Here is a 19,880-nt window from a genome sequence, read left to right as displayed (position 1 = left end):
TTATGAAGCATGGATACTTGTTCAGGCTCCAGAAATTGTTCTGAATTATGTAAAAAGTTTGTTTAATACCTGAAACCGATTAACTAAGTCGTATTCATATTGTTCTGCAGTAAATCTTATTAATGCAGGTTTTCATTAATAATAATTCATCAAACAAACAATATTGGATTCACAAAAGTGTTGGAAGGCTGAAAAAGTGAAAACCAAAACCGAATACACACAATAATCGCACACAAAGTGGATATGGAAACATAATGTGGGAAAGAACAACAAATCTATCTGCACAACAGAAAAAACTCACAACATATTTGTCTACAACCTAATCAAGCCAAGTCTCTTTGATCCCAGTCTCCGCTTTGAATTGTTCACGCTGATAGACGCTAGTGGAATGGAGAAGTCTGTGTATATATCCAAGAAGAACTTGTCCATGATATCAAGGTAGGTCGGACTTTTGAGGTGGGAGTAGTAATGAAGCGCCTCTTCTACATCCAGCACTTATTCCACATCACCTGAATCCACCATTTCAAATTCCTTCATCTTCCTTGCTAAAGTATAGCTTTCTGCATTTGCGTTCTGCGAAGATGCCCTAGCTTCTCCTTTTCGTAGATGAGAACTCCCAGTTTGCTTTTTCTGCTTTAACCCCCTTCTTGTTTGATCTTCTTAGGACTACATTGATCTTCTTCCTTTGTTGGTTCTTTCGCCGCACTATCTATCTTCGCCACCTTATCTAGAGTGGACTCCTACTCCTCATAAAAACCGGGATAGAAGTGATCTGTTTGCTAATATTTGAGGTCTCTCCCACAGTAGAAGGGATTGAAGGAAATGGTTTTGGGCAGTTTCTTGTACCCTCCAAAGAAGAAGGACTTGAGGTTTGCTAGAGTTTTTCGAAAGAATTTTTCGCTTCTATCAATGGTTTTCTCTAGCACCATTTCTGGCTCTACTGAGGTACAAAAATGCTTCTTCCTCTCTTTTACCTCACTCTTTCAAATCTACAAAGAAAGACAAAACTCTAATCTCGTTTGCCCTCATCTCTCTCTCTCTCTAAAAGACTAAAACTATTGACTAACTGAAGATATAAGATGAGAGATGAGAAGATCTTGCTTTCTTAGAGATTGAAAAATTCAAGTTTGGCATTTTATTTGGTGATGGAAAAATAGGTTATTCAAAAGATAACAAAAAGTGGGATTTACCGGAATGAAGGTCTAGATTTTTGTTGGTTTTGACTCCTTGTTGTATAAAGTGCAGTGGCATTGATTAAGATGCAAAGCTAAAGCCTAAAGCCTAAAGTTAAAACTGTTATTTAATTATTCTTTGTTTGTTACACAAATTTAGGAGATTTCTTTTTTACCTACGTGGTCCTTGTTCATCATCACAGAGGTCTGTCCCACGCTCATAACATATATAACATTGCTCCCAAAACACTTTTACATTTGATTGCTAATTTGCAATTCAAGTGGTTACGATTCACCCGTTTATTCACTAAAATTCTTTGATTTATATTTTTGCACAGAGTCTTTCTATATAGAGGAGTGTTAGGATCAGTCGCACGTGCACACATGCAACTCATGGCCATTCATATTTTGTGGTACATAAGTATGAAAGATTAAGATCAACTCAAGTGCACATGCGCAACTGATCATAACATTTCTCCTAGATCAAGAATCGATTAGTTCTAATTAGCAAATTAATCCGAGATTCGGTGCCCCTTAACAACCAATTAGCACCACAATTTAGAGTAATCCTTGTTCCAATTATATAAGCATGAGGTGGTGCATGGTCCCCTTTGCAAGTTGGTATCATGATGTGGTGATATGAAGATAAGACGGCATTTGGAATTATGCAGACTCAGGTCATTTTCTCACGGTTGCTATGCTTTAAAACCAAAACCTTTCCACCCCCACACTTCAAAATCTGTTGCAGTTTGCAGAGGAAATGGTAAATGGTGTTGGCCTTCTTTAGAAGCTAAATGCACATGATTGTGACTTTGGAATGACACAAAATCTGGCTGCTAAGTCCCAAAAGCATGCGATTGTATACGTTTAGTAGGGGTGTGCATCAAACCTACTGAACTGTCCAAACCTGTCAATTCAAACCGTTTTGGTTGGTTTGGTTAGATTTTGACTAAGAAAAATATTAAAGAATTTAAAAACAGAACATAACTGATTTTATGTTGGTTTGGTTCGGTTTTCATCCTTTTAAAACCGACTACACTAAACCAAATCAACTATTTTTTAATTTTAATTATTTTACACATGTCAACATATTATAGGTTATTTGGATGTCTAACCATACATATATTAGAAGTGTGAACATATTATAAGTTGCAATGACTATTAACAATTAGGAGATTTGTTTTGTATTTTAGGCTTATGTGAGATTGTAATAACAAAATTTGCTAACATGAGATTTATTTTAATTGAAATTTAGTCATCGTTCACAAAATGACATTTTATGTTCCAAAAACTTAATATTTTAATCGAATTGGAATGTGTGAGATTTATAGAGGTTTAGAAAATTCAACTCTTGAAATATTGGACATTTTTATATTGATGTGTGGGGAATAGGCTTAAACAACCCGAACCAAACCAATTAACTATGGTTTGGTTTGGTTCGGTTTCAATGGTAATATTGGTCGAAGTCAAACCAAATCATTGAATGCTAATCTGTTTGGTTATATATTTGGTCCGAACTTGATTTAAACTAAACTGCGCCGACCTTTCAGGGTTTATTCAGAGAGTATTGACCTTAGGATTTGGGAACAAAGATAAATACTCTTAACAAACAGCCATAATTTATTTTATCAAATATGTTTAGTGCCATATTTTAGATCCTTGCTGGGAGAAGGATTGTCACAGAAACTAGACCATTAGATATATCTGTGCCATTTGAGTCATCTTATGGTTTTGATTTCTATGACAACCAAATTAGATCATTAGAACGGTTTTGATTTCGGTTTCAAACCATTTGCAAACTAACTAAATGCTCTATGCCATTGATACGAGCCCAATTGGAAAAAAAAAATTCATTACCCTACTGAAAGGAATATATCAACCTCTCTATATGATTATTTATATGTGCTTGCTAGAAATCCAGAACCTAAACACAACTCTATATGATAAGGACCTGGGAAGGCAACAGCTATATATGTTACTATTAATGCATCAAAATGGTGTTACTTAAAATAGACAATTCAATTAATCTGGAAACTAATATTTAACCATACAGACCATACATTTACATCTAACTGTTGCAAATTTACCCCAAAAGAGATTAGACACTATGACATAACACGATTACTTGTAATTTTTTGTTAATTTTTGCGGTGCGCTTCAATTCTGGTTCAGCTCCAAATGTTCAAAACAGAAACCAAATTGTTTTTTTTAAGACTGCAATTTAGTTTTGAAACCAAAAATATTTCAAAATCATGAAAACCAAACCATTCAAAGCGATCCGGTTTGATTCATCTTTCGATTTCAGTTTTTATTTTCAAGCGCCCACTCCTAATTTTGGGTGTCCAATGGAAAGCAAAGCCCAAAATAGCCGAAACCACACAAACGGGCCTCAGGCTAGAGGCACACAGCGGCCCAGGCTGAGCACGCCATCAACTACCCTAAAACCCTCGTCATCTTTCACACCACATATAAAGCTTCCTCATCCCGCCGCTCACATCTTTAGCCTGAAAACCTCCATCGCACGAGCTAGGGTTTCTCTCTCTGCGCACAGCCATGGTACCTCTCTATCTCTCTCTCATTGTCCCTGTGTATTCCGTTTTACTCGGTTATGGTAGATCTTGTAGTGAACTGATTGCGTTTGTTTATCTGTATGCGTAATTCGAAAACAGGGGAAGGGAACAGGGAGTTTCGGTAAGAGGAGGAACAAGACCCACACCCTCTGCGTCAGGTGTGGCCGTCGCAGCTTCCATCTTCAGAAGAGTAGGTGCTCTGCTTGTGCCTTTCCTGCTGCCCGCAAGAGGAAGTGTATGTATTCCCACCACTCTCTCTCTCTCTATACGTATACATATATATATATATATATATATATATGTATGGATCTCTGTTGGTCTTCCCATGAATCTGGGTCGATGATTTGAAGTTATAGTTTGCATTTTTGCTAAGATATATGATTACCCAGAAAATGAATTATTGATTTTGATGGTCAGTTCAGCAGACAGGTGTTTGTTTAGGATTATTTGTTTTAGGGTTTAATTGCTATGGTTTTTGTATGTTTCAAAATAGACAACTGGAGTGAAAAGGCGATCCGAAGGAAGACCACTGGAACTGGAAGGATGAGGTATCTTCGCAATGTGCCACGCAGATTCAAGAGCGGCTTCAGAGAAGGTATTCATCAGATCATTTTGTGGGATTTTTAGGTTGTCGCTTTTTTTTGTTCTTTATTTGGTTCCTTGGTTTGAGTTTTGTGCTTATATCGATTTTTGTATTGGGTATTTTGTTTTGAACAGGTACCGAAGCTGCACCAAGGAAGAAGGGAGCAGCTGCAACTGCTTAAGCCTTCCCAGTGCTCATTTTGATTGCGATTTGTGGTACTCAACTATAGCTTTAGAAAGCGATTACGACTCTGGACAAGTTCTATATGAATGCTGTTATTGTTTTTGATGGATGTTATAACTTTTATTGCTTTAGTTTTGATCTTTCTTTCCGCGTTGGACAAGAATGGATGAGACTAATGTCACTTGCCTTTCAGAGTTGTCTAATGTTTTGATGATGTGCGGTGTCTTTTTGTTTTTGGCGTTTTGGTGCTTTTTGGTATACGTTGGAGCAATATTGTGCTGAGGGTTAGGAGCTGAGAACAGTTTTGTATGATTGTATAATCCAACTGCATTTTCAATATTTTGTTTGGCTGTGTCTGAGCGTATGAGTAATTCAGTTGGGTGTCTGAATGCTGGTCTTTTGTTTCCAGTCGTCTAGTGAGCCTGAAATGCTATTGAGATTGGGAAATTGTGTTGACAGGATAATAGGTTGATGTAATGTAGGTTTTGGGCCCATCTTTTTCCATATGTAGTTTGTTTAATGTTTCTATTAGAATTCCATCGAAGGGTTTTAGTTAGGGCTGGTTTGGTATTGATGTGCTTTGAAAAAAAATTGCTTCTATGCTGTGAGAATAAGCAGTTGTGAAATAAAGCAGCAGAGTGTTCGGTAAACTTTTTTGTGAATGTGCTTTTGGAAAAAAAAAAAAAAAAATGCAATATTATAGTGTTTGATAAAGTTTTATGTAAAACAGATGTGCAAAAAAGCTTGTTTTTCAAAGTTGGGTTTTGCAGCTTTGTGTTTTTGGCTTTTTTTTCACCCGAAACTCTGAAAAAAAACTGAAGTTGAATGTTTACCAAACATAAAAAAGCTCTTAGCATTTTTTGATAACCATTTTTTTCAAATTCATCTCAGTACTAGACTAGGGTTGAGTCTCAACCAGCGTCTTGAACTGTAAACACACACCCACCCCCCTTCCCCCCTCTCTCCATTATTCTTATCTGCTTTCAGGATGCGGATGCTCATGGTTAATCTGCATGTCCTTGCATTTGCTAGGAAGATCAACATCCTAAACCAATAGGTTGTTTGGGGACTGTAGTGTGATTTGTCTTTCAAGTTGTACGAGAATTTATGCAAGTGCTTTTGAGTTTTATCGGTATTTTAGGGTTTGTTTGGATGTGATCTTAAAATAACTGAAAGCGTTTTTAGGGAAAATGTTTTTGGGTTCCAAAAGCATTTGAAGTGCTTTCTGCAATTAAGTGCTTTTTTAGGATTCACTTGCATCTTTACTAAATATTGGTTTTAAAAATGATTTCATCAAAAACGTTTTTAGTCATTTTAAAAATACATTTAAATGAGCTTCTAGTTTTTGTAAAATTTGAGAAAAAAAATTGTTCTGACAAGTATTAAGTCTGTCTGACCATTGGTAAACCACATTTTCTCCAACATGTAAATGATGATTAAGCATCTTAATTGCCACCTTTGGGCCTGTGGAAATGATTAAAGCATCTTTTTACCAATTTTATATGTTCGTTGAAAATTGACAAATTAACTCATTATTCGAAATTTGAAAAATTAGTGCATTGTTTTTATATTGCAACATCGAGTAAACCATCTCGTCAAAATTGCAAAATACAAGAACCGAAGTGGTGCTTCGCCCTTGTTAGTGGTTAATCGTCGATTTAATCGTAAATAAATTTCATGTGAGAAAATTATAGAAATGGTTCCTTAACTTAATTGAAGTCATAATCTCTCAACTAAAATTCATGACCTTTGGCCTCTTAACTCATCAAAATAGCTATGATCAGTTTTGTCAACTTCATTAGAATTCCGTTGGAATGAGTCATGTTAAAAGAATCATTACTACAATTGTATTAAAATTGAGAGATCATTGCTCCAATTGGATTAAAGTTGAGGGATAATTTCTCTAATTTGGTTAAAGTTGAGTGACCATTACTACATTTCTCATTTCGTTTTCCATATTTCAACCTCACGTGTGCTGCCTGTGTGTCATTTTGACGAAAATTTTAACAAAAAAAAATGAAGATGACCATAACTGCACTTTTTGATGAGTTAAGGAATCAATGGTTATAAATTTTTAGCTAAGGAATTATTACTCCAATTGGGTTAAAGTCGGGGGACAGAGGGCAAATGAGTAGTTTCTCTGAATAAGGTGTGTTGTATATATGCACTAATCTCAAGCTTTACATTGAGTTTCCTCAAGTTTCTAGCTAAAAAGCTACTTTACAAAATTCAGGTAAAGGATGACTTGATACCCTTGACGCCAATACAAATGAATATCGGTTACAAAAAAGCCAAAGCAGGCAACACAATCATGTTCCTGTGTATCATCCTCAGAAAATTTACCTTCTAATATTAGGACCGACTATTGTGCCCTAAACTCGCCAAATCGATGTTTTTCTTCTTGCAACTGCTTAAAAACATAATCCATCTCCGGAAATGTCGACAGAAGCAGCAGCTCCAGAAGGTCAAAACCCAGTTGCTTCAAACAAACAGATGACTATGCAAGGAAAAAGAAGTGTTAAAACTGTCTAAAAGAATCCAAACATGACAGAAAGGTTGGAAAGAACACGCCAGCGTTGTTCGCTTTGTTTAAAACAATAATTACCTGGAGAAAGTAATAGAGATCCTTGGCACATTTGTCATATTCCTTACTACCAACAAGACCGACAATAGCGGCAGGTGCATGATCTACATTTATAACCAGAAAATTATACTACGCCACCCACATTTCCTTTATGAGACACGAGATGTAATATACTGAGGGCAAGTGCAGAAAATAATTAGAGGGTTTTCAGAACAAAACAATACCAATCATTAGTTCATATACAAACTTTGCGCGTCGATCTGCCTCCTGTTGCTGCTGCTCGTCAAGCCTAGGTGATGAAATTGCAGAAGGCTTCTGACCCTGAGGTGAATTTTGCGATAAGTTGGTAGGTGGTGGTGGTTTTCGCTTTGGATGCTTGGTTATAAATATTCCATCAGGCCACAGTATCTGTTAAAATCAAGTTAACAGTGAATTAACACCAGCATCGAAGTCCTCCATATTAAAAATTATCGTCAAAACAAGAACTAACTGAAGCTGCAAACACTTTCAAAAACTCAGGGCAAAGAGTAAGCAATAGAAGAAAAGAAGAAGAGATCTGACTTGCTGCGATCTCAGACATTGCACCATGGGTTCTTGGAACCAGTCCAGGACAGAAGGTGGAGAAACTACAGCCTTGCACCAAAGGTGTCTTGGGCTCACAATAACTTTTAACGTCTTCTACTGTTCACTACTATAAAGTGCACAAGGTACCCTTTTTATAGGGCTCATACATATATGCAACATCAAAAGACAAACTAACAGTCGAAAGATTCTAAAAGTAAAAACTTGACATGGAACAGGTGACAGAAAAAGATCCAAAGACAATGAGGATAAGGCTCCTAGACTTAAAATACAAGGTTAAATTGCATTACTATAGTTTCCGTTCACCAAACAAAAATTGCATTAACTACACGAAAACTATAGAGACTCAATCATGTGATGCTTGATACCTGGATGGGGTTACTTATATTCTTTGGACTTGGCTCCTGCATCAGTTAGGTTGTTTCATTTTTTCCCTTGCTACTCTTGATAGTAGGGACAATTTAGATTACCACTAGTAATAAGCCTTAAAGAGAACGCAATAAAGATGCATTAGCCTTTAACCTATATAGAAAGGAACACTAAAGTACATCAACCCAAATCCTGAAGATGCATGAAGAAATATCGCACATGGTAATATTCTGGTTTTGGGATTTTATTTTCGGTTAGAGAGATAAAGAAAAATCAAGAATAATAATAATGATAATAATAATAATAAAAGATGACAATATGAGGAAGGGATTAGGAAAAATGGATATGGATCATTCTACAAAATCCTAAGCAAAAACCATTTGACGTGTTCGGCTTTAGTTTCATGTATTTTCCCTCATTTCTTCTTCACAACTCTCATACCTCACCTCCCTCTTTTGTCCCATATATTTTGCCCTCTATCTCATTAACTTAAAAATAACTAAAAACTGAAAACACAAAGTTATCATATGGGCTCTTATTGAATCATAAATAATTTAAAATCAGCTTGTTATGGGTCCTTTTAGTAAGACTTTTAAATTTAAAAAGAAAAAAACATAGAAGAAAAAGGAAAAACAAAGACGAGGTGAATGAGGAAGAAAGGTGTAAATACATACATATACAGTGGTTTGTAAAATAAAACTCAAAATAGTTTTAAATAATTTTCCACTTTTAGTTTTATGTACTATGCTTGTTTTCTTATTCATCTCTCTCACCTCACCTCTCCTCTTTATTTTTCCCTTCTTCAATATCTTTCCCCTCTCTTTCTTTAACTGAATATAAAAAGCAAGAATGTTATTGATAGAACCCTCGAGATTTCATGTGAGCCTACATAATCAGTTAGCATCGTATATTCACCAAATCTTATCTCACTCCTAAAGCAAGTGACAAATTATGCAAAGTTGGCCATGCAACAAATGCTGTCACCAATTGCTTTCCCTTTGAACTATGTAGGTCCTAAGAAAATTTTTTTAACGGTCACCATGAGAATAACTGCAAACTGAATAAAGTCATAATATGCAAAAATATTGTAAACCTTCCAAAGCACCAAATTTCAAAGACTCAATCTATCAAACATACACGATCAAGAAATTAGAGTGAATTTAATAGAACTCTGATGTGAGCTTTCGAAACTCATTGGACACCTACGAAGCAAATGGCATCAAAAAGTACCTGCTCAACACGCTTGATCCCAGAAGCAACCACCAATCCCTTGCGCAGAAGCTGTATTTTCTCTATTAACCAGTCATCGAAGGCATCACCCATCCCTAGCTGTAGTATTTGTTTGGCCACCCAAAAAGCTTTCCGCCTATCATTTCATAAGATAGAAATGATATTACCACTTCAACTTGTCCAATTAATACCACAATAAGACAAGAGGGCATGATTCTGAAACCATATACACAAAATACCTGATCCATCCACCATCTTGGAGCTGAAAAATGACATCTACCAAATCTAATATGGGAGCACTTAAATTTGGAGGTACCCACTACATCCAAAAAGACACATCTTATCATGACTCAGTAGAATTATTCTAAAAGTACAGCTACACATGGGAGCAAAGGAAAACATAATAAAACAAATAGCACTTAAAGTTTTACCTCTGTAGGAAGTGTAGGGTCTCTATCAGCATCAAGAAACAATTCAGATTCTTGTTCCTCTCTTCCTTTTATGGTCTTACCCAAGTTTGTGACAGAAGATAAATCTTTTTTTGCTCTAGCATTTGAATCAGTGCCAGAATTAATGAGTGACTTTCCAAATTCTTTACCGGGACTTTTTACCTGAGAATCAGAAACTTTTGTGTTCACTCTTAACCCATCTGCCACAGCATTGTTCTTCAGTTGTAAAGCAGAACCCTTAACTCCAGTACCCTGTTCCCTCTTCAAGGAATACAGATCAGTCACCGGCCCACCAAAATTTGAAACCTTTTTGCTTTTTCCAGATGGCTTATCATCTAGGTCAACTAGAAAATTCCCAAATAAATAAGGAATATCAGAGTCAGAAAGAATGAGGAAACAAGACTAATGAATTCAAAATTATGCATGTAACTGATTTACCTGACAGTGTTTCGATTATAGAAAAGGAATTTGTAAATAGATAAGTCTGCATTTGAAAGATAAAACAGGGTAAGCTTTTCTCGTAAATTTTCAAAGATCAACTGCCTCCCCTGTTATCAAAATCAGTAAAGAGATTACTGAACCTGGGAGTCAACACTTAGAAAGTCCCAAACTTCAATGGATCCTGAAACTCTTGGAAGCTGCATAAGTTTCTGAAAACAACAGATGAGAGTTTATGAGCAATTAAAAGCTTAAGGCATGAATATTTTTATCCAGAGCAAAAATTGTTAAATAGAGTGGAATTATTCCACATAATTTAGTTGCCTTAAACTCTCATATTTAACGGTCATGTTTAAAGCTCCAAGCCAGATTGAACATTTTGATTCCATCCGCAATCAGTCTTAAAATTCCAAAATGAAACTCAAAATCTGAAATTCCAAACACCCTCGATCTGAGCACTTCAAACATTCTTCATGTGTAACGTGTTTACTCTACATGTCCTAATTTCATGTGCATGTTTTAACAACTTTTATACACCCGATCATCCCTGATTTTATTTACTGAGAAGTGCAGGGACTCTTTCTATCTCGTCCAATTCTCAATTTCTCAACTTTGTGCCTGCCTGTGTTTGAGTTTCTTTTCTTCTAATGGCTTTTTTTTCAGTAATTAGGATGAATTAATGTTTTGGCTACATTACCAGTCCTTTCTCTCACTATCTTGCGTGAATTACATCACTTTCTCTAGTCTACAATTATGAGTCGTATTTTTTGTTATAATTGAGTTGTTTTTTTCCATTTTGTAATAATTTTGTTTTAGTACTGTTGAGAATTGTTTAATGTCTTTGTCAAAGTGGTTTCAACTTATAACAATTCCACGAATTTTCCATAGAGTTTTCATACATTCCAACACTCCCAGAAAAAAAAAAAAAAAAATATCACGATCCTAAAGAATTTTCCAAAATTCTGGAAATGGAATGTTAACTTTGAAATTCCAAAACTTCTGGGAATTATACTTTCCCCAAAAGCTTCTATGTTGATCCTACCATCCAGAACCCAAATTAATGTTCCAATCACTAAATACTCACGTATATGTGCATGTTCTCAATCCACTCAACGTACAGCTGAATGCGTTTTAATCAGCCAAAGGTGACCTAGAAGTTCGGGGCCAAGCACCAAAAGAACATTGACAACAAAATAGGAATATAGAGGGGCCAGAGAGAATCTTAATTAGAGTTGGGTTGGATATCCAAATTTTAATTTACATTCAAATAATTTATGAAAAGCAATAATGAGCAAGAAGAGTGGGATTGAGCTGTTAACCTTTACATACTGGTCAAGTGATTTACATCGCTCTTGAATGACAGCTAAATCCAAACCAGTTGAAAGAAAATGCTTTGGTGGCAAGTGTAGGTTGTACTCGGGAAACTCTTTTAGACGCCGATGTAGCTCCTCAAAATGACGAAACCTGTAGGGAGAAACACAATACTGATGAGTTACCAAGGCAAAGATACAAGGGAGAAGTATACATTATCTTCTTCTAACATTATAAAAACTACATTTAGAATTGAAGGATGAAAGAAAAAAATTAGAGAAAAATCTTAGCACCTTCTTTTGATTGACCAACTATTATTATTTACATCCGTAACAGCTATGGAGTAAACGGCAAATGTTTTTGAGTCACTCTTCACAATATTTGCACCCAACACCTGCGACCAAAAACGAGTTCAATTTTTTATTTTTATTTTTTATCTATCAACATATCAGAACAACATTCAGCCTGCAGACTGAAGCCAAAGTATTAAGATTTAAGTAAGTACCTCACAATTCAACTTGAAAAAAGAATCCACTACTGTAGAATTTTTCAGGGAATTAAAATTCAGGCTATGACCATCCGTGAAAGGTAAAGTTGCAGATGAAGAAGTGGCTGCCCCACTGTTAATTCTACCCAAACTTTCAATGTCAGAATCATCGCTAGAGTCAATATTTGCATCTCGATTTGGAGAATTAAGTATGTCTTGTCCATCTCCAGACAAGAAGCTTGTTCTCTCTACCTCTTGCCAAACCGGCACTTTCTTGTTGCTTGGTCTAGATCTTTTGTGGAAAGACTGGGTTTTAGACAATCTGTTAAGGTGAAGATTCCCTTTAACGGTCCGTTTCCTGATATGGCGTCCAGAATTTTCAAGTGGGTGATGAATGTGAGACATTGCCATATTTCTATTACTTCTACCATCCCAAACTTTAGTTCCAGGAGAATCAAGACCTGTAACACTGTCTGTTTCTTCACCTTCAGAAGTATAAGAAGTACTGCTTCCTGCATCAAACTCGTCCAACCGCATGTGGTCGTCTTCATCATCATCCTGATATGAAGAACCTCGATAGCGATTCGGTATGTTTTGATCTCCAGGGCGGAAATTGTTTTGACAAGTGCCTCTGTCAGAAAGATTGAACTTCGAAACATTTTCCTTATCTTTGGGCCTAGATTTTTCCATAAAATGATCTACTGTAACTGACTTCCCACCAGAAGAATGCTCAATTATTTCACCTTCCTTCTTTCTGAAATTTCTCCCTTTTGCCCACATGTTTTCAAAATTTTCAGGAGCAAGGGCTTCAGTCTTTCTGCGAGACATCAGATCTAACATATCTCCCCATTCTCCTCCTGATTGGTTATGTTCTATAACTCTTTCATTGCTAGTGAGGGAGTTCATTCGCAATGTGCTCCACGAACGGGAAGATTGAGTATCAACCGAGAGCAATGGATCTTTTGATCCATTTACATTTGCTGTTGCAGGTGTCTCCATAGCAGTTCTGGACTGGCCATTCTTGAGTTGCACAAGTTCAACACCAGTAACAGAAGGATCTAAGAACCTAGAAAAGTGATCAGATGATATTTTCGAGGGCCCCTCTTGTTTGGATCGAGATGCCTCTTGTTCCACAGTAACACCTTTAGCCTCGGTCATTTTAATGACCAACAATTCAATTCTTTCATTAATAAACCTATCACCAAAAAGTTGGAGAGTTAATGACAGCAGTTTGTAAATAAAAATAACCCAAACGAAACCAATGAATACCTGGGACTAGCCAAGTTTAGGACAGGTCGCATTACTGCACAAGCAAGTAGTTCTCTGGTAATATAACGGAATAGAGCACATTGCAGATCTTCAGGCCTGAACGAGAAAGAAATGAGGCCATCCATCAGATGCTGCAAAACCTGCAGATGAATAGTAAAGAAAACATGGTCATCACAATTGAGAAAGCAGATTATACACGACCATACCTCAGTCCTTCAGGTCAAATTTACAGATTGACAAAGCAAAGTATCAGAGAGAAAGAGAATAAAAATAAAAATAAAATAAAAATAATAAAATAAAATAAAATAAAAAAACCTTGTGCTCAGCTTCTGCAGAAAATAAAGCAGGGTGCAATTTGTTTTCAGCAGCCAAGATGAGTCTTATTTCCATATCTCGTTTTTCAACCGTAAGGAATCCCGAATGTTGCTTTTGAACCTTTGCTTGAGCTATGCGGAAAAGCTCCAAGTGAGAGCATATGAGATTAATAAGATCCCTGCACCATCATATAAACATTAGATCTTCAGTAACCATTTAGTTAGTCTTAAATAGCACCCTGTTGTACATGGTTAATAAAAAGAACCTTGTGAGAAGATCAATTAGATTTATATTCCTCATGCGTGCTGAAATTTCCCCAAGAACACCATTCACAATGCACGCCAGTTCTTCTGGACCTTGTCTATCCGGTGTTAGACGAGAATACCAGAGATCGGTCACAAACTCAGAAACTAGATGCCGGGTGAAGTGATCAATAGCTTCTTCGACAACAGGAGAATTAACTTTCCTTCTCCACTCAGACTTTTGACTAGTTTTAGGCCACTGAATAGGTTTGTTTTGAGAAGTAGTATTTGCCGAGCGAGGTTTGCTGTTGTATGCTGCAGCTTTTCTTCGCATGTCATAATCTAGTGACAAATAACGAACGATGACAATCAACGAGGCAGCAGCAGGCAAGTTCACCCAGACAGAGGAGCTTGTCACTGAAATTAAAATAACAATAAGCCACACCTCAAGTAATCAAAATGCTGGCTTCTAACACAAGTAATCAAAATTTCAAAGCATGCCCTTAAACAGTCGGACAATATGAAGCTAAAGCATGCAATCTACAACTATAATGAACCAGAACCCAAGATTTCCGGTATCGATAATGTAACCTCCAACCGAAAAAACAGGATAAATCATTAAATGGGTAATACTGGGAGATGAATAGAATTAACTAATTAGCTCAAGAAATGGCATATACAAGGAAAAGGCGATCACTTTCTTATTCGAATTGAAGTTTTTTTTTTTTACTCAAAACATTTCCCACAAAATTAAAAGGAGGAGCAAGAAATTAGATTCCTTGCAATGCACATTCACACAGTAATCATCACACCGACAGCAATTCAACAATACAAATCAATCCAAATTTGATCAGAAATGAAATTAAATCAAAAGCCAAATACCAAAATTTGAAAATTCCCAACAAAAGAAAAAAGTAACCCCAAAGAAGAAGAGCTTACAGGACATAAGGTACGACAAGCCAACGACGCAAATGGCGAGAAAGACAATCCGCTTCTTGGCTTCCTCAACGAGGTCCCGGACGGCCACCTGCTGCCTCTGCGTGCTCATTTCCAACCAAACCCCGAATACACAAAACCAATCCCGCGATTAACCAATCCTGGTCCGGCGGATCACACCGAAAATCGTCTCCAACGCCCAGAACGAATCGAATCGAGCGAACTGCATAGCGACGACGCCGTGATCGATGAGTGAGGAATTGTTGTCTGTTTAGTTGCAAGGAAAACGAGAGGATTGGAGTAAGGCGGTGCTTGGGTTCAACGCGAGGACCGTTAGGTATGGATGTTCGCCGTTTGCTTCTGCCGCTTCTGCTTGCGTGGTTTTTTTTTTTTTTATCTCGTGTTTGTGTCACATTCTGCTGTTTGGTTTGATGTATATCGGAGTCTGAGAGAAGAAGATGTGTGTTTGGATTTCTGGGCTATGGAAATTCAACTGCCACGACACGCCACTGTTGTCAATTTCCGATTTCTTGAGGGGGTGGGTCAAAACATAAATGGAAATTGCATTTTTCTTTTTGGCTAACAATTTTTTTTTTTTTTTTTTTTTTTTTTTTTTTTTTATTTTTTTTTTTTTAAGAAAGAGAGAAGCAATAAGAAAATGAACTTCCTACAAGTCTACAACTAATACATTAGATTAGAATAATGCAGATGCCAATTGTTGTTAAATTTTATGTGTTCTTTACCCAAAGTATTTGCAGTTTGAGGACAAACTGTAGGGGACAATTTTAATTAGATTTTAACTCCCCAAATAAACAATAATGGGACACATATGTATTAGAGAGTTTATGTGACGACCTGTCCTTATTTTGTATATAATTTCTCCATGAGTGTGCAAAGTGGCTATCATGTTTGGTCAACTAAGTGACGTGGATATATATATATATATATATGCAAATTTTAAATTATTTTCTCGCTGTCGTAATTAAATTGGCCTCGACGTCACGAGTGCGTCATCGTGACGTACCTTCACCAATTATTTTAGTTCCCATTTTCCCTAGTCCAATTAGATTATATCTCTCTCCTTTGCCCAATCAGGTACTCTCTCTTTCTCCTTCTCGCACCTTATTCTTCCTTCTTGCACCCGAGACACCTACACCCTTGAACGTACACCAAATCTTCATAGATCAAGTTGGAAATCACCACCATCACACTCCTCTCGACCTCACGAACCCAGTCATACCATTCGATCATCGAACGGACAAGTTTTAACTCTCCAACTCGGAAGCTCCAACTTGGTGGAGTTGGTATCGTCGTGATCTTGGCGAGATTACAAGGTTTTAGGACGTGAGGGAACATCTACTCAACTTCATAGGGACCTTAGACTAAGCTTGGGAAGGAGTGAACGTCGGATCACGCGAGTTTGAAAAGTTCCAGTTTTGGCCATAACTTTCATGGGATTCTCAGGCCATTTTCCATTCGATTTTGGATGCTTAAGAGGTAGAACTTGTTATACTCCTCAAGAGCTTCAAATCTATATAAATTTCATGAATTTTGGTTGAGAAATGAGCTAGATATTAAGGTTTGAAAAATTTCCCAGAATCCGGCGAAAATTTCCAGTCTCCGGCGAACCAGACGGCGAACAGCGAAGCTCACCAAAGAAGACAAGGTATAGTCCGTCAAAGTTGACGAAATATTCTAAAGGTGTTAGGTAAAACCGTTACTATTTAACAGAATATTCCGTCGATTCTAACGGAATATTCCTAACATCCGTTAGGGTTTCCATCGCGCATGCAGTGTACATGCTTGCGCGTGGCCGAGCATATGGCCGTGGGTTGGACGACACGTGAGGGCGTGTCTGGCATCCGACCGGCGAGTGGTTTTTACGTGCTGGTCCGTGACTTCGAGTAGAACATTTTTGTATATTTAAACCTTCTGTGTTGAGCAAACTATGCGAAGTTACTCCTAGATTCTTGTGTATGTGCTATTTAATTAACTAAAAATAGTTGTTTCGCATATAGGGGAGACTTACCCTGAGGACGAGCGCAGACAAGTAAGGCTAGGGGCTACGATCCTTCGACATATCAGTGAGTGAGCATTTGTTTATACACACACACACACACACTTTATGGTTTCCAAAAATGTTTTAAAGTGAATATTGCATTTCATGCCATGTCTATAAAATGTTATATTAATAAATGTTGCATTGTTATGAATTGTGTTTATGCTAAATGATCTTACAGAGGCACATGTAAGTTCAGGTGAGTTATTATGTGATTGAAATGGTTGTATTGATTGGGCATGCATATATTCATTTAGAGCTCATCATTGCTGCACCCCGGTGTTAGTACTCCAGCCCCGGGCCAAGACACAGTCCTTCATGTGATGTTCACCTCTCGCACCGCACGCTCGCCTTGGATCCAAGTTTGGTGCTAGCATTGTTGTACATACTACATAATGCAATTCTGACTCGTAGGTGACCTGTGTTTTATAGCTAGCCATCACATGATCATAACACTATAACGTACATATTTACACCTAACTTTGTCGTACAGGTCACACTAGGTGACTCCGACTCGTGTGTAAGCATAGATTGATGAGCAATAGGTCTAGTCGTACAGGTCATATTAGGTGACTCCAACTGGCATGTTAGTTTAGATTGATTTCACACTTGGCTTACATTTATTATCACTGAGATATTGTGGTATGGCATGCTTCTATTTTCAATGCACTCATGCATTCATTTTTGCACCTACGTAGTATTATTTTTTGGAAACTATATGTGTTTTACAGTGAGGGGTTATTATTTTCAGAAAAGATAAATGTGTTTTCTAAAGTTTTGTTTCTGCCCACTCACCTTTCTATTTTTCGCCCCTCCAGGTTCTAGATAGTTGTTCCCTTTTGTGGCACACGAGGACTAATCAGTGGTTCTGACACTCCATCAAATAATGTAGGGATATTTTCTCTATGGTTGTGTATTTAGTACCTGTTCAATTCGTTTGCAACTTTATATTACTTATGCTCAGGATGTTTGTATTTTGGGTTTGACCACTTCCGCATGCTTACTTATCTCTAGCTTAAATAAGTTTTAGTTGGTTTTAATTTGTCCACATTTTAATTACTTATTTTGCACTCTTGGCTACGACACTATCACGTGACGGCTAGCACGCATTGACTCCAGTCAGGGTGTGTCAGTTTATCAGCAAAACGTGTTGTTTTGTGCATTCAAATAACATCCCTTCGTATTTAGAATTTGAGTTTTAAACTCGTGGTGAGAATTAGTACTAAGAAGAAATGAGAATATTAAAAGGAACAATATTAGACCAAAAACTATTTTCGATCCCTTAAATTAGACATTCGAAGTTTGTTGAAGATAAAAGTGAACAAAGCTAATTGGTGAAATGGGAATAACTTTAGAAGAATAATTTTTTTATTATAATTTTTTACTATTCTAAGTTACATTAAGAGAGTGCTTGAACCTTAGATTTAAAAAAACCACATCCATCAATTGTTTTGGAGTGCAAGTAGATTAAACGGAGGGGTGAAGTTAGAAAGTTAGTTCACGGGGTCACAACAGATGCAAGACTCTATACTCATTGCATTCCAACAGTAATGTGCATAGCACCAAAAACAAATTTCAATTTTTTTTTTTGGTGAGGCATTTCGTTGAGCATTTAGGCGTTGTATTTTTAGCGTACGTCCCTTCCTTTAATGCTCTTTTATTTGTATCTATAAGTCAAATATGTATAGAGCCGAGAGGAGGAAGAGTTAAAGAGCCTTTTATTATTTTAACTGAAAATGATTAATTTTAAACTTTTTCCAAAAACAGTGCCATGAGTAGCCATAACCAACTATGAAATCTGTGTCTTGGTGATCTTGGACAAGGATCGAATGATAGATTTACATTGAAGAGATGTTGTTGTTCAGGTTTTGGTGGTAATTTTGTCAAACTACTTACAAATATTGAAAGGGGGCACGTGCCCCCCTTCCCTTCATTTGATTCGCCACTAACTAGACGAATTTAGAGTATATTAAGAATGAATATCATTATTCATAAGGAAAACAAAATTATGAACATTTGTGTAACATATCAATTAGCTATTAGTATAGTGACATTTGTGTTTTTAATGATAAAAGAGATATAAGTCCAACTCTTCCCACCCTTTGAAAAAAAAGAGAATATTATCTATACTATTATTAAGAAAACTCTCCTTGACAACTTTTTTTTCCTATTTTGCCCTCACTTTTGATACACATTATTGACAAAAGGAGGGCAAAATAGTAATTTTGTACCTTTTGACAAAATGACAACTCATACAACAACAACAACAACAAAAAAAAGTCTTTTGCCCCTAAGTAGGGTCAGTTGTATGAATCCTAGATAGCGAAAGCGGTCGCTCTTTAGTACTTCCTGATCTTCAATCCTCACCCCTAACTCGTTTGAACCTTCGTTCGCACTAAACTTGCACTCCATATACTTTGCCTTTGACTGACTTAGGTGAAGACCTTTGGATTCCAACACTTCTCTCCAAAGGTTAAGCTTCGCATTTACTCCTTCCTGAGTTTCATCTATCAACACTATATCATTTACGGAAATCATACACCAAGGAATATCATCTTGAATATGTCCGTTAACTCATCCATCACTAATGCAAAAAGGTAAGGATTTAAAATGAACTTTGATGTAACCCATTTATAGGGAAGCTTTTGGTTTGTTCTTCATGAGTTCTTAGTCCTTGCCTTATTATACATATCATTTAAAGCTTGGATATATGCTGCTTTTACTCATTTCTTCTCTAACACTATGTTTGGATAAATAAATTTAAGATTACTAAGGAATTTTAAAATGACGGAAATTGAAATAATGAGATTTTATTTTTTAGAATTTGTAAATTTTCTTGTTTGGTTAACCTAAAAAGAACAATGAAATTGGATACATAATTTGTTATTTTTAAACTCTCAATCATAGAAATTGGAAAATGACGCCTATTTACATGGAATTTAAATTTGGAAATTTGAGATCCCAAATTTCAAGTTTTTTTTTCCACGCGGAAATTCTAAATTTCTATATTTATGAATCCAAACAAATGAATTGATGCATGTTAATTTATAAATTTATATTTTTATTCAAATTTCAAATTTATTTCCCTCATTCAAACATAG

General features: G+C 36.5%; 2 protein-coding genes and 1 pseudogene across 3 annotated transcripts; 1 reads left to right on the top strand and 2 right to left on the bottom strand.

The window, feature by feature from the left end:
• Positions 1 to 312: 312 nt before the first annotated feature.
• On the bottom strand, positions 313 to 929 carry LOC148689588 (uncharacterized; annotated as a pseudogene).
• Positions 930 to 3,587: 2,658 nt separating this feature from the next.
• Positions 3,588 to 4,722, top strand: LOC137708103 (large ribosomal subunit protein eL37x). Its single transcript, XM_068447096.2, has 4 exons — positions 3,588 to 3,728; positions 3,842 to 3,977; positions 4,236 to 4,337; positions 4,460 to 4,722. The coding sequence occupies exons 1-4, from the start codon at positions 3,726 to 3,728 to the stop codon at positions 4,504 to 4,506; spliced, it is 288 nt and encodes a 95-aa protein (XP_068303197.1). The 5' UTR covers positions 3,588 to 3,725; the 3' UTR covers positions 4,507 to 4,722.
• A 1,921-nt stretch (positions 4,723 to 6,643) lies between these two features.
• On the bottom strand, positions 6,644 to 15,244 carry LOC137708167 (uncharacterized). Of its 2 annotated transcripts, XR_015958644.1 has the most exons (16): positions 14,724 to 15,244; positions 13,808 to 14,201; positions 13,543 to 13,720; positions 13,228 to 13,367; positions 11,977 to 13,153; positions 11,765 to 11,865; positions 11,480 to 11,624; positions 10,304 to 10,372; positions 10,161 to 10,206; positions 9,705 to 10,066; positions 9,513 to 9,592; positions 9,274 to 9,409; positions 7,654 to 7,783; positions 7,317 to 7,500; positions 7,114 to 7,196; positions 6,644 to 7,005 (listed from the first exon to the last, which is right to left on the bottom strand). XR_015958644.1 is itself a non-coding variant. In XM_068447176.2 (15 exons), exons 1-15 carry the CDS (start codon positions 14,830 to 14,832, stop codon positions 6,871 to 6,873), a joined length of 3,339 nt encoding a protein of 1,112 aa, XP_068303277.2. In that variant the 5' UTR covers positions 14,833 to 15,244; the 3' UTR covers positions 6,644 to 6,870. The 2 variants fall into 2 exon arrangements, 1 of the variants encoding a protein (XP_068303277.2); XM_068447176.2 differs by lacking the exon at positions 7,654 to 7,783.
• Positions 15,245 to 19,880: the final 4,636 nt, after the last annotated feature.

Source organism: Pyrus communis, chromosome 17 (genome assembly GCF_041283825.1).
Source record: "Pyrus communis isolate YQ-2024b chromosome 17, ASM4128382v1, whole genome shotgun sequence".
Taxonomy (NCBI): Eukaryota; Viridiplantae; Streptophyta; class Magnoliopsida; order Rosales; family Rosaceae; genus Pyrus; species Pyrus communis.
This window is presented reverse-complemented; position numbering and strand designations above follow the sequence as displayed.

Bases quoted from the DNA above. Each gene is read 5' to 3' on its own strand.
- LOC137708167 (XM_068447176.2), bottom strand. From the start codon at position 14,832: ATGAGCACGCAGAGGCAGCAGGTGGCCGTCCGGGACCTCGTTGAGGAA. The intron at 13,368-13,542 runs GTTTTTTTATTT...ATTCATCTGCAG, and splicing joins CTGCAGAAGCTGAGCACAAG to GTTTTGCAGCATCTGATGGA. The intron at 13,154-13,227 runs GTATTCATTGGT...TTTTGGTGATAG, and splicing joins CTAAACTTGGCTAGTCCCAG to GTTTATTAATGAAAGAATTG.
- LOC137708103 (XM_068447096.2), top strand. The intron at 3,978-4,235 runs GTATGTATTCCC...GTTTCAAAATAG, and splicing joins TGCTGCCCGCAAGAGGAAGT to ACAACTGGAGTGAAAAGGCG. The intron at 4,338-4,459 runs GTATTCATCAGA...TGTTTTGAACAG, and splicing joins CAAGAGCGGCTTCAGAGAAG to GTACCGAAGCTGCACCAAGG.